Source organism: Anser brachyrhynchus, assembly GCF_964034855.1.
Source record: "Anser brachyrhynchus genome assembly, chromosome: 1".
NCBI lineage: Eukaryota > Metazoa > Chordata > Aves > Anseriformes > Anatidae > Anser > Anser brachyrhynchus.
In genome coordinates this window covers 149,889,084-149,904,090 of record NC_137694.1, presented here as the reverse complement: position 1 = coordinate 149,904,090, position 15,007 = coordinate 149,889,084, and the positions used below count along the sequence as shown (strand labels likewise).

Genomic DNA, 15,007 nt, shown 5'->3' with positions numbered 1-15,007 from the left:
TCCCGCTGAAATACACTTGTCTTGTCCCACTCCTCCACTTCTTTTACAGTAGTTAAACTTCAGGAGTTCATCCCCCCAAAATAGGCCCCAAACTGCAAAACATTAAGCCCTACTAAGCTGTTCACTCCCTCTGTATGGTGTGGGAAGACCTCACCTCTGTGAAACCAAAACTGACTGTAGAGATGTTCAAACTGAGAGGCAAGGGAAAGACGTTTCCTTATCTGAGAACGCCATCACTGCAGGTATCCCCAAACCAACCACTGAATACCCAGCTGGCACGCCATGCCAGATGCACTGACCACATTGTCGGCTCTCCTTACGTTAAAAGCTAGGGCCCATATTTTACCCTCTGATAATTATCTCTCTTGAAAAAAAGATTAAATTCTGACACAATGCCGCTTCTGGAGGCATTTCAGGAACAACGGGGCATTCCCCAGCACAGAGGGAAGGCTATTCATAGGGCCACCCTAGCAGGATTTCCCGTCTAGCAGCTAGTCTCCTTCAATAAATGTAAGCATGAGCTAACACCACATTCTTCAAGCAATAGAGACAGCACAAGCCTCAGACTGAAGACGTGCTCGGGGCATACAGCTCAGTATTAAATAGTCAGAGGCCCCAGTAAACAACCGCTGCAAACGGTTAAGTTGTCTCTTCACAGCGTGGCGCCTGGGGAAAAGAAGTGAGTTATGGCTGCTTGCATCAAGGAGACATCTGTGTCTCCTCTGACCGCCGCTCTTTTAGGAGAATGAAAGATTGACATTATTCTCTCTCAAATGTTACACATGCATTGTAACTTTATGCCACAGATTCTTTGCTGAATTAAGATAATTAACAGACTTTATGAGGGGGTGGCGACTCATTCCCTTTGACTTTTAACTACGCGCATTAGTTGAGAGTATTCTACTAATTTCACAGGAGTAATTAATAAGTTATGTGCATCTCCTTTAACTGCCTGAAAAACAACAATTTAATGCCTGTCACCACACCATATAAACCTTCTGGTAATTAATGCCTTCAAATTCAATAAAGAGCATAGTTTTATAATGTATTCTGAAGTTGACATCTCAATAATATTCTCATATTTGATACCTTAATTAAAAAGGAATCACAAGTATATATACACGTATTACGTATATTTTTATAGAGATATATTTAAAGAACGGTGATAACTTCAGCTATAAAAAGGCCAAAGACATGTTTTAATTTCATTTACAGAACTAGAGAATGATAAAGTCTCTGCTGTTGTACGCACGGTACAGGCACCATCATCCTACAACTGCACCTACGTTCTCTAACAGATCAGCAGTTTGGTGGAGTTGTATCTGATAGCTACCAGCTTTGTTTCCTCAGGCTTAGAGTGCGCTCCCATCACAAGAACATCTGAGAACAGTAAGAAAGAGATGACCTTGTGGCTCAGTCACACTTGCTTTAAGAACCTGATCAACACCAGTGAGCATAACGGGACTGAAGAAAGCTACAGTGGCAGCCAACAAAGAAATAGTGGCATTACAGAATAATTACATCCTGTGTACTCTGAAGAAATTTACCTTAGTTTTCATGTTACCGACATTTACAACATTCTGGTAAAGGCTGTGGAAACTCTGATGAATCTGGCAACTTCTAACACAAAGTCAGCAAATGTAGATAACAACGTAATCAGTATTGCATGCTGTACGTGTGCTTTCTTTTTGCCAGGTTGAATTCAGCTGTGCCTAAAGCTCACGTCACTGCGGTTACCAGAAAAGCATTGTGTAGTGTCACCTATGTCCCTGGTCCCTATACATTCACCTGCAGAGCCGATCAAAAACTGGAAATTTTCAGTCATCTGGGCAGCATTTTCTGTCCTCCTCCATTTCCACCAAAAATAATAAAAAAACAGAATTGAGGAATTATACAGGGAATGTTTTGAACTTAAAGCTGGTAGCTGAGAACTTCAAGAACAACTGAAGGTCTGCAAAAATGGTTACAGGACCTCTGTGGCTGACGACTTCAAAGGATGCAGTTTGCAAAAGCAACACAAGATTACGCCATCTCCCAAGGCTTCACAGTTAACAGAGCTGCTGAAATAAGGAAGAAGCCTCACAGCTTTCTGAGCTACTATTTTCACAAACTGAGGCTCTATTCGATTTATTCACAGTCCACCAGACGACCTGCCTTCCCTTATTGAGAATTACAGCCACAGACTGACAGCTTCTACTCCCGGGTGAGCAGAAGAATTCTTTTAGAGCAGGAGACATCTGTTCAATCTCCTGCTACAAAGATATCTATAGAGGAATACTTCAAAACTGGAGATCACTTAGATAAACAGAGAGAGATGGCTGAAGTTGTCTGTTCGGACCCTCCTGTGCTGTGTGAACCACAGCAGAACCGAGAGCTGGCACTGGATCACAGATCTGGAAAGAGCTCTAAAGCACTGGATCGCTTTCTGCCTTCAAGAGACCGGAGCTCTCTTGCTCTGTTTTACAATCAGAAATCCTCTTTTTTGTAACTCATGACTCCAGCAGCGTCTCCCTGCCTTGCCTCTTACTGCTCTTTTCCATCCACCAAAACTAAGTGCACTTGAAGCTGATCAGCGAAGATATGTTCTTCTGAAGCAGATCAGTGAGAAGATCCCTACTCAGTGCTACTTAGACTTGCTTCACCTTTTTTGTTTGCTAAATGACAAAAAGAAATTATGAAGGCAGATGTAACCCCAAAGCATCTGTCTGGCGGTCCCCAGCATCCGGGCAGCCAGACAAGAAATGCTCCCAGGACTACGACAGATGGAGCAGTCCACAGGAGCACCGTGGTTATACTGCAGTGGAGGCCAACCTGGACAAGCTCAAAGAGGACAAACCTACAGCAGTGCACCAGAGGAGCTCTCGGGTTTGGGAACGTGGCCAGGGCAGGAGGAGGGAAGTGTGGCACATAAAAATCAAACAGCACCCTAACAACTCCCTCCCTCAGAACACACCAAAAAAAAAAAGCACTACAGCATTATGTGCTTTGAAATCAACCAGTGTTTAACAAAATGAGGATTAAATAAGGCAACACAGCGCAGACAAGAAGAGAAAAAGCATCAGAAAGTTTCACACACAAGGATTTATTAAGAGATAACTGAAATGACAAACTGACTCGAGTGGGGTGTGGAACTCAACCAATATTCAACTCCCAGGCACAAGAGCAGGAGTTTGTCAAGCTACGCAGGCTGGCAGCACCACAACTGGCAGCACATCTGCGCTTGGTCATCGTGACATGTCAAGTCTGAAAAAACATCACACCGGATGCTGCAACTTGAAGTGCCTGAATGATGGAACTGCTAGCTCTCTGCCAAAAATAAAATAAAATGATAAATCTATTTTCAGCCTGGGAGCTGCTCTGAGTTTATAGAACAGGTTCACCAGCCAAAAAAACATGGCAAAACGACAAAAAACAAGACAGCAGGGCAGGCGTTCTTCTGCATGATGGGAATTATCATGGATTAGATTCAAAACAGGAGGAAGCTGGATGCTCAAGTCAATATGCTACAATGAAAATTAAACTGAAAATATAACTTGGCATGGCCAGCGTATTTACAGAAAGGAAATAATACAAAATATTTGTAGTAACCCTTCAGTAATCCTGAGGTATCGCTTTCTTTGCCCACCTACTACAATCCATTATGTTTCCTAACTTGTTACACAGTAATATTTCACTTCCCACGAAGAAAAAACAAAGGCCATTAGGAAAGGGACTGTCACTCTCAGGGATTCAGACACCACTTAGCTAGTCAAGTCTTAAGTTTAAACTTGCCAAAAAGAATACCCTTCTCATTCAAACACAGCATGGAAGAAAGGCCACTTCAAGAATGTCTCTATCGCACTGCTAAAAGTTATCTTTGCTACACCATCCTTTCCGTTCTCTCCAGTCTATGCTGTCTAGAGACTGAAGAGAGGGAGAGAAGCCAGATGGCAGGGGGACATGAGATCCAAAGTCAGCAACAAACCCAGACATAAATTAGTGTCTAGAGGAGACACGGCTTACACTTTGTCATCACAAAAGCTTCCTCTTAACATGGAGCAGCTCAGAGGAACAGAGGAGGGAGAAGTCAAAACACAACACACAGAGCTCATCTAGAAGATCACTGCTGCCAAAATAGGTGTTTTCTCCTCCATCCAACACATTCTCTCCTACTCACAGCCAAGTACTCCCAGTAGTTAGTTCCCCTGCACAGGCTGAAGCTTGTCTCAACTCTCAGTAGCAATTCAAATGATTAATTTGGCAGAAAACAAGCAAATTTGGATTAGCAGCCACATTAGGTCACCACATGGTCAGACAAAAGAAGAACACAAGCAAGGAAAAAGAACTGACATCAACTACCTGGATTCATGCAAAGCATTTGACACTGTCCCCTATGATATCCTTGTCTTTAAATTGGAGAGACATGGACTTGATGGATGGACGACTTGGTGGGTAAGGACCTGGCTGGATGGTTGCAAGAGTTGCAGTCAACAGCTCAATGTCTGAGTGGAGATCAGTAGTGAGTGGTGTTCCTGAGGGGTTGGTACAGGGAACGGTGCTGTTTAACATCTCTGCTGGTGACATGGACAGTGGGATTGAGTGCACCCTCAGCAAGTTTACCGTTGACGCCAAGCTGTGTGGTGCGGTCAGCACGCAGGAAGGAAGGGATGCCATCCAGAGGGACCTGGGCAGGCTTGAGAGGTGGGCCTGTGCGAACCTCATGAAATTCAACACGGCCTAGTGCAAGGTCCTGCATCTGGGCCAGGGCAATCCCAGACACAAACACAGATTGGATGGAGAATGGATTGAGAGCAGCCCTGAGGAGAAGGATCTGGAGGTGCTGGTTGATGAGAAACTTGACATCAGCTGTCAATGTGCGCTTGCAGCCCAGAAAGCCAGCCACATCCTGGGCTGCATCCAAAGCAGTGTGGCCAGCAGGGTGAGGGAGGTGATTCTCCCCCTCTGCTCTGCTCCTGTGAGACCCCACCTGGAGCCCTGCGTTCAGCTCTGGGGCCCCCAGCACAAGAAGGACTTGGGTGTATTACAGCGAGTCCAGAGGAGGGCAACAAAGGTGATCACAGCTGGAGCACCTCTCCTATGAGGACAGGCCGAGGGAGTTGGGGTTGTTGTCCCTGCCTGTGGCAGGAGGGGTGGAACAAGATGATCTTTAAGATCCCTTCTAATCCAAATCATTCTGTGATTCTATGCAAAGGATACAACCAAGGTTAAGAACAGAAACTCCACTGAAAATGTAGTTCCAACAGTAGAAAACTGTTAGGACAATCAAATGTGATGCTGACCTCCTTTCTTGCACCCCCAAAGTGCAGAGGTACAAGCTAAAAAATATTCAACCACCATTCACCTAACCTATGGAAGGAAAACAGGTTCTCTCATTCTTCTTTCCCTTCTTGCTCTCTCTCTGCTTCATGCTTCTTATATGGTACAGTACAGGCATCATGACTGATTTTTTTATTTAGCTTGTTATTTCTGCCTATCCTACGTGCCTCTCCCAGCACATGTTGGTGACTACCACTGTTGAAGACCAAAAAATATTAAGCAAAATCTCCCTCTGAGTCCTTCATCCAAGTCACTTCCCCCAGCCTCCCCTGTTCCATCACAGCGTAAGTTCCCTTCATTCTCTTATTCTCCTGATCACCTAAAAATTCCAGCCTCCAAAATAAAAACCACCACTTTTTACCCACCTTCCCACTGACATGCAGTTCATGGATATTTATAAATTGTTTCCAAACTATTTCAAAAATCGCTACCTCTGCAATTGCATTCTAGGGCCAATATCTATCTGTGTGAGCAAGCAGTGATTATCCAAACACCTAACACTTTTTTGCTGTGGCAGCTATAGTTACAAAAAGAGGAACAAAGTTTCATCTCAAACATTAACATGCACAACAAGAGAAGTAATAATATTTGCTTGTTAGAATTTTACAGTATCTGCTATGCATTGTACTTACTTGGTGCATTCTTCTAAAGACTGTACAAGCATTTGTTGGAAAGAACTTATTTCTTCCAGGTTTCCCATTAAGTATGAAGTGTTTGCTGAGTTTAACCTGGAGCCAAGGTAAATAAAAGGTGTTTAGGTTTGCAGTTATTGACTAATTGTGCTTTAATAAAACTTACAGCCTTTAAAAAAAAGCTTCTTAGCTTCTTTGATCAAGATCAGCCTGTCCTAGTCAGCAATCAAGCAGAATAAAAGAAACCTGAAGCAGGAATCCCTGCCTCAAAGATCTCACAGTCCACACAAGGAAACATACATTATCACTAAAACTGAATTTTCAACCACATAAACCCTCCCCAGTTCCCAAATGATCTTCAGCCTTATTTTAAAAGCCAAAACAAACTCACATACTTTTCACTAGCTTGTAATGGTCGCAGGTAGTTTGAAAGCATTGTCTGTAGCTCCTTAGCGTATTCGTTTTCTGTTTCTAATATATTTTGTAGCACCTACAATAAATGACAATTGCTAATTGGTATTTTTTAAGAGATACTTCAAAAGGTTCAACCTGTTAACAGTTTTAAAACATACAAAAAAATTACTTAGCATGGGGTAAATTTAGAAGAAGGTTCCTGTATTAAAAAATATAGCATCGAGAGAAAAGCATTAAATACTATGTATTTATGAAACTCCCAGGAAAATATACACTCATACACACGCAAGCCATCCTTCAGTCACATAACAAAAAGTGTTAACAGAAATACATTATGCTAAAGCAAATTTTTATTGTAAAAGTAAAGGGAGCTATACTATATATAAAAGTAAAGGGAGAGTGTTCTTCCCTAGCAAGGAGTAGTTATTCCTCCTGTGTACTGCAAAACACTCAAAGTGCAGAGAATAGTAAAACACATTAGAAGTTGTAAAAGAAACAAACAATGAGCGTTGTTTTCTCAGTCTCAGTTACAACGCAGAACAACTTATCTTGCTGGTTAAGTGTTCACTTATTCAGATAGCGAAAAGGTCAGATTTATAAATACCAGATAACCGTTGCCTTTACTTAGCAAAATTCTTAGCCTCGTTGCGTTCTTTTTAAATGGGGACGCCTAAGCTTCAACTATGAGTGCAGTAACATACGCTACCACAAGAAAATTACAAGTTTATAAGATACAGCACACTTGCTTTTTGGCTGAATATAAATCAAACAACTGGAATACTCCCAACTATGTACAAGGAAGCATTTTACTGGGCCATCTCCAAGCAGTCTGCTTTAAGATATCCTCCAACATATTCACATCAAATTCTACCATGCTTCTAGCAATAAATTAGTTTTTGTCTTCAAGAAGTTAATGATCTAGCAGGGGAATCGTCAGAATTAAATGCAGTTCACAGGACAGAGTAAGCTTCGAAAACTTTTTGTAATTTATTGCTCATAAGCCACACCAGAAACCTTTTCATTTTGGTACATGCCATATTTGTCAAGCCTGCAGTAATATCTCATTTCAGCATTTATAGTAACGACTGTAATTGAGTGCATTATTCACTGTTCTAGTCAATACTCTTTCTTAGGAAATAAAAAAAGCCATTCATTCCTAAATGCAAACCTGATGAAATAACTTTAAATAGTTCAGTATGTCAATGAAGAATTCACTGTTCCTTTCATTGGTGTCATTGATTCTGCTTATTCCTTGAATGGTTCTATTCATTTGGAGAAAGAGAGAGACCACTTTTGAGTTCATTCTTTTGTTGGAAATCTGAACCGAAGATTAAAATGTCTCCATTCTCTGCTAAACATGATGACAGAAGAATGTCACAGAGAAAGCTATAGCTGTTAAATAGAAAACTTCAGCATAAAATACAATATGGGTGCACATTTTATTTAAAAAAGCTAAAAACCTTTACCATTTAGACCAGAGGGAACCAAAAAAACTAAATCCATATTTGCACTGATCATAAAACAAATTAAAATCCCACTTTCTAACACAAATACAATACAAAAAAGTCAGTTGTTCAAAAGGAAACATGTAAGTACTTAGGATCCATAAAGTTCAAAACTAAATGTACGATGAATCTTCTCCAACATTGCTTTTCCTACAAAAATCTCCCAGCCAGAAGTCATTATATAGCCATTGGTTAGGAAAAGGAGACAAAACCAAGGACGAAAATGTAATATATTGACAAAGCACTGAACACTATCAGAAAACATCCAAAGACAGGGAAAAAAAATGCTAGGGATCTTGAAGGGCAAATCCTTTTTCTCAAAGAGTATTTTCCATCCTTTGCTATTAAACAGCTGTCTGAAGAGGCTGAAATGAAAGTTGTTTCATGTTTCAAAACTCAATTATTTTCCTCTCCTTATCTGGATTTTTATTCAAGGGTTTTCTTGGGAACATGTAAAAGATTGGAGGAAAAAGACTTAAAGGATGGGGAAAAAAGAATGAGGAAACTTCAAAAGTAAAAGCAGCAACCTGGTAAGTTACTGGAATAAAGAAAATGAATGCAACTAAATAAAACTATGCTACAAAGCCTATATACACAGCACTAGATACTGCTTTATATTATTCTAGGAGTTCACAGCATTGCACAGTACTTTAGACATGCACATAGCTTTAAATGCCTCTTAAAAGAAGTTAAACCTATTTCCCTTTTTTACAAGCACAGTTTCCCACTCCATACAACATTCTTTGAAAACGTTTTTAAGAAGAATAATCTTGCTTACATAGTTCTAAAACATCAGTTTGTGACCTCTCGCATCCTTCCAGCTTGACTTACCTACCTCACGAAGAAGCTATGAGGATAAAACGTTTGGGTTACGCTTTGAAGCGATAAGTGCTCAGTGTCGTAACTCAGTATTTTGGCACCAGAGCACCCTTACATTCCTCATATCCACAACTCGCCCGCGAGCTCTGATAATCACCTTTCTTCCCTTTCCTGCTTTCTGCGTGTTCTGGCTGCTGCAGGACCCCATGAGACCTCCAAGACCTTGTTTCCACAACTCCACCACAACATTTGCACAGACAAGGCTGGGTACCAAAAGAGCAGCATTGAAGTGGCAGCTTTTTACAATCCCTAACACTGATGAATGGCAGGCACAGAAAACCGAGCTCAGAGAGCACAAGCTCTCGCAATCACAAGGCATGGAAAATTCAAGCATGGTTAACAGTTCCGTCACACAAAACCCTAGTCATCTCCCTACGGCAAAAGCTACCACCCAAAAATGGATGTAAGTGACCTACACAAAGCTGATCACCTTCCACAGAGGGAGAAGAGGCAGATTTCACAGCTACACTCGGGCACGATCCTGTAGTACATTCCCACTTTATGCAAGTAGTAAGGCACGCAGCTGAAACATCACATTCAGCACTACAGCGATCAATGCATAATTTTCTTCAATCACAAAAATCAGAGACTATCCTTCAAAACAGGCCCTCAAGAAGGCCAATGTAAATCAGCACAAAAGCATTCCGTATCTCAAGGCTCCTCAAAATTTTTCATGAGCTTTGATAAACAAAAACACTTGATCCAACTTGAAAAGTGTGACCTCAAAAGGCATGCTCTGTTTTCAATCACCTATCAAATACTTACATGAAAAATAAAGTCATCCAAATGCTCACACTGTGGAGAAAGTTGCCCGTTTCGTTACCTGATTTTAAAACAGCTACTTAACCTCCAGGTAATTGCCTTGTAAGCCGAGGTAACATTTTTATTTGGGACACCACGTTTTAAACTCTCAAGGGATTAACAAGCAAATGTGCCCTGTACTCTCTGCAACACCTAGTGCAAGGAGCAGCTAATAAAGCACACTGACATAAACATCTAGTTTGTATTACAAACTTCAGATGGAGCTATGTGAATCCACAAACATAGAACATGCTTACAAGCGGGTAAAGAACAAAATAAAGTGGTGAAAGCAGTCTCATCTTCATTAAATGCACTGTGCCATTAGCCTATGCAGTTATCTCCCCACAAGGGGAGATTAGCAGAGCCTCCCCTACCCTTTCCTGAGCTTCCTCTGTACTGCCTTTTGATTCTTTGTCCTCAGACTGACCAACGCACCCACAGCTGCTGCCTGCACCACAAATCTCTCCCTAGGAAAGACAGGGATAAATAATCATGAGGTATACATATGGAGGAATACAGTCACAACTTAAAAGTAGCAAAGAGTTCTAGCAAACCAGTCCCAAAACATGTCAAGAGAGACTTTAACACAGCTTTTAACTCTAACTCAAGCTACAAACTTTCAGCTACAGTTGCCACAGGTTTATTAGGAACTACCATGGTCTTGCCTTAGCCTGGGCTCAATTTTGTTATCAGTGCAGACTGATGATAAAACATCAAGCGAAGGGAAGTCCCACGTCTGTGAGAAGGATCAGCTATAAGAAGCTAAAGTTGCAGCTGACATTGCAAAACAGAACAAAACCTCAACTCACAATTTAAACTGTTTGAACATTAACCTATATATAAATATCACTATGTATTTAATAATTACTTAAAATCATTATCTTCTAGTTATATTGCCATTGCAAGCACTTATTTTTTAAGACGTAGATGCCAGCTATCCTAATTTAGGTTTTGAAAACAGCAATAAATTCTTACCTCTCTGAAAAAAAAACTGCATGCTATAGCAACCTCTCATTCTTTAAACTAAAATAACAACATGAGCTTAAAAATTGGGGGCATTTGCTACACTGTGGAAAAAAGGTGAAAACAAGATAATTATCCAGCTCACTACAAACCAGCTTAAGAACACTACTCTAGGGTCATCTATATTATGATGAATGGGTCATTCTTCTACCTTATGACATAATATATACTCAACAGTTAATAAATAGCTAGCACTCAAAACTGTGGGAATGTTATTACATCAGTTGAACACAGCAAGGTAGTTGTACTTGAGCAAGGTGAAAAATAACCCTAAGAATACGATGGTCACCAACGTCATTATTTATCATTTAAAAACAAAAAATACAGTCAACTTTAAAAGGCAGCTATGGCTAGCTGTTTCCAGAACTGGATAGTAATTCAAGCCTCCATGAGGAGGACAAAAGTTATTCAGAGAACACTTATAAAAAGCAAACGAACATATTATTTCAAAAATGCATAGCCTTTTGTAATTTAACCACCTTAGCTGTGGTTTTAGGCAAATTCAAACATTTATTTTCACTGAAGTACACTGTCACCCCCCAAAATTGGCCTAAATTATTAAATAAAAATTGCAACCACCAGTATGCCAGTGTCCAAAATGAATTGGATCTTGAGTTTTAACTAAGCCCAAATTTAAAAGCTGCCACTGTTACTTTACTATCGCATTATGTATAGTTATTATTACTTTATGTAATATTAGGACCTATCAAGAGAAACCACATATAATATTATATTTGAGGAATATATTTACCACTGACTTTTTTTTTAAACCTAAAGAGAGCTGCCAATTTATTTGGATTAAAATTTCAACATAGATTTATACTAAATGTAAGTAAGAGCATCATTCTACCTATTGAAGCAACTAAATCCTTTCTTTGCTGCATTCACTTCAGTTTACTTGTAGGGAATATGTAGGCTTCAACATCAAAACAGCAATAAAGAGAAGACATCTTTGCTACTACACACTACAGCAACTTTGGAAAAAACTGACTATGAAAAAGACTAGAAAGAGATACAGTGAAAAAATGAAGATGAAAAGGAAAAGCTGTCTAGTATTTTGTTGCTGGATGCAACACAGTAAGAGCATTACTTCCTGCAATTTGAAGGAATGGGCCTGCACAGGTATTATTCATTGTGACTAGCAGGTGGGGAATACAACAGCCAAAGCATCGCAGCCCTCCATTTATCATGGCGTTATGGCTGTTGGCAGAGGCACCATGTGAGTGGGGAGGAGCAGGAGCTTGCTTCAGTGTTTTCAGTTAGGGCCCAATATGCAAAACTACTCTGTTCTTCCAGGTGGTTCACATTATTTATGCCACAACCACAAGAGATTAAAGCATAAAATGATGCTTTATGATCCTGCTAAAAGCTGACAAATAAAATGAACTTAAAAAAAAAAGAAAAAGAAAGAAAGAAACGGGCAGTGGAACCAAAGAAAAAGGAAAGAAAAGCTTGTGCTTTCTTTTTACACCAGCAGGGAGCAGTGGTTAACAAAAAGCATCTTACTGTTTTTGCTTCCAAAAGTATCTACTGTTAGTAAACAAAGGTTTCTCAAAATGGTTACAACAGGATTAAAGATAATTTTGGTATGTTTCTTACATGCATTTACTAAAGATGTATGGGTACTAGACTAAAGAATCCTCAAATGTATTTTAGAGGCTGATTCTATACAGCTTTTGCCATGAAATCAATCGATCAACGTTAAGGACAAGGTTCCCAAAGTTAGTTATTGAGTTGATTCATTAGCATAAAAACGAAGAAGGCAAATTCATTGCAAATGTTCAATGTCACCTTCAACAAAAAGTACAAAATATTCTTAATTATTTAAATACACCAAAATTTCATTAATTCTTGGTGATCAGGGAAGAGTGACTGCATATTTGGGTGGCGGTGAGAGGAGAAAAGGGAAGTTAACAACTAGCCAAGCAAGTAAAATGAGCATAACATATTATAGTAACGCATATTACTCACTCATTTCAGATCACAATTTTGCACCACACTTAAAAATCCACGTGTGTGATATTCCATTTAACTAATAATGATATTATTTATAGAGAATTCACAAAAACCCCTATCTAGTTTTGGCACTAAGGGTCTGTAAGACTGCCCATTTCTTTGTAGCAATGAGAGCATTCAGTTAAGTGAGGTTCTACAGTATATAAAAGCACACAAGGAAGAAAAAGGATCAGGATCACTCACCACATTGTAATAGCTTTTGTTGATTGCAGACGTATCGAAGCCTTTAGGTGGACTCTTCAATGTACCTGATTTGGGGGAGACTGGCTTTTCTGAAATAAAAGGTAATTTTGTGTGAATTACGTGCAGTTTCATAGCTCAACACTAGAGGTCAAACAAACTGCTTTCAAATATTTATAGTAAGATATAATGAAAATAATGCTTCACTGAGAAATGCATATACTTGTGCTTGAAATTATTGGCAAAGAATCAAAACGATTCATGTGTTCACAAGGAATGACATGCTAGCCTCAATGAAGGCAAACGAAGTTCTCAATTCTTTTTCTTGGAAACAGAAAAATCAGTCAATTAAATGCGGTTTTCAAATTTTGTTTTAATAAAAGAACAAACAAAAAACATCATCGCAGACTGCAACTGAAGTGTTTTCCAAATACCATGTGCATTTTCAGACAAAAGCTTTGGTATCAGTTTAACAAACTCAGTAAAAGCAACTCACCAACCAAAGGTCAAACAAACCAAGGTGGGACACATAACACTCAGTCTCATTGAAGCAGAATTAAAACACTGCATGAGTAGGAAAGTGACTTACCAGATCAGAGAGACATTTTAAAAAACGAACTGTCTTTTATTGTTAATGAAGTCAAAAAACACGGTTACATACTTGAGATTGGGGTCCTTGATAACAACAAATGCAATCCTTATTGTAATCCCCTAGTGAGCCTACCCCTCAGTTACACGTGCCCTTCCTGGCATGACAACATGTCTTCAAGATCAATCCAACAGCCCTGAAAGCTGAGTGCTGGCTCCCAGGATGGAGACGCACTGAAAAGACACTTCCAAATCCTCCCCTCCCATCCCTACCATTCTTCTAGTGTGATCACAGAGGAGCAAACACGAAGGGAGACACAACCAAAAGTGTCAAGCTGCGTGCCTGAGAAACAGAATGTAAGACTTCCAGTATCTCTTTTTGATCTCTGACACTTGACCTAGTGCACAACCAAGTGAAGATGCTTGTGAGACTGTATTTATCAGGACACCATGGTGTTTTAGGTTGTTTTAAATAAGCAGGCTTGTCTAATATGCAAACTTTGGATAAGCCTTTTAGTCATATGTAATCCAAAAAAAGCAGCATCGAAACACACCTACTGAAAGTTATACCTTTATTTTAAGAGCAAGCTGTTTTTTTCAAACGCATTTTAATAAACATACATGAATAATTTAACTTTAGTTTACCTGATACCTCAGGCCTTTAAGAATAAATTATGCAAGTCTCAGAGAGCTGCCTTTACAGCAGAAGCCCAGTCAGCCACAGCTGTGGGAAATTCCCATTTCAGTAGAGCCGACCAGGGAAACAGCATCACAAGCAGAACAGCCCATGGGGTACCAGCCCTTGCTGGACTGTGTGCTGGGTACAGGAATTCAGTGCTTCTTTGGGCTGCCCAGCTGCAGTCCCAGACGTGCACCCTTGCATCTCTGCAGGCAGGAGCGCTGGATGGGCTGGCCAGAGGGTTTAGCCAGCAGTCCTCACGGGGAATGCTTAGTCCGCAGGAGCACTCGTGGGGCATCTTTAAGGGGATTTTCTCTGTACTGCACTGCAACTCTCCTCAAAGAAGCTAATTCTAAAATTAAAGTGCGGTCTTAAAGCTACTGAACATGCACAGAAACATTTCTCCTTACCATGTTCAGATACCAGATCCTTTCGGTTAAGACCCCCCTGCCCAGAGTCAGCCATAAGCTGACCCACAGCACAAAATCCATTAGCTCCCCCAGTTATCCAGGTGGGCATACTGATGCTCTCAGCGCATGCTCTGCTACACAGCTGGGTAATTCCAAGTGACAGGACTCCTGCCACCCAAAAACCCAAGCTGACTGCCATTAAAAATTCCATGCAAAAGAAACACCTAAGTTAACATTGCGTAGACAGCTACTCATTTATACATTATATATAATGCTACACATTTATGGGACGATCCCAGCTTGTTTCATTGTACTGAATGATGAAAATGATGTTGTTTGTATAGACTTAGTGATTTACTTTCATTCTGTGTGGGAGCCCTCAACTGATCCTACGATTTATAGCGACTTTCAGGTCCACTACAAACCCAGAGTTACATTAATCACAAGCCAGAAAGCATGAAAGGAGAGACCAAACAGCCTGATATGCTTGAGGAAGAAGGTAAACACCTGTCCCTGAATTCCATCAGAATACAGATGTCTGACCCCTGTTAATCTGGAAGAAGT

General features: G+C 40.2%; 1 protein-coding gene across 9 annotated transcripts in view; it reads right to left on the bottom strand.

Moving 5' to 3' along the window:
* Positions 1–15,007, bottom strand: part of ARHGEF7 (Rho guanine nucleotide exchange factor 7) — a 120,527-nt gene that overhangs the window by 48,603 nt on the left and 56,917 nt on the right. For 8 of the 9 annotated variants that reach the window (XM_080605402.1, XM_080605404.1, XM_080605407.1 and 5 more), the window contains 3 exons: positions 12,770–12,858; positions 6,344–6,438; positions 5,949–6,044 (listed from right to left, as the gene is read on the bottom strand). In XM_080605402.1, coding sequence (XP_080461528.1) covers positions 5,949–6,044; positions 6,344–6,438; positions 12,770–12,858 — 280 coding nt within the window. Of the gene's footprint in view, positions 1–5,948; positions 6,045–6,343; positions 6,439–7,530; positions 9,961–12,769; positions 12,859–15,007 lie in introns of those variants that run through there. The other variant, XM_080605410.1, reaches the window with a different exon arrangement.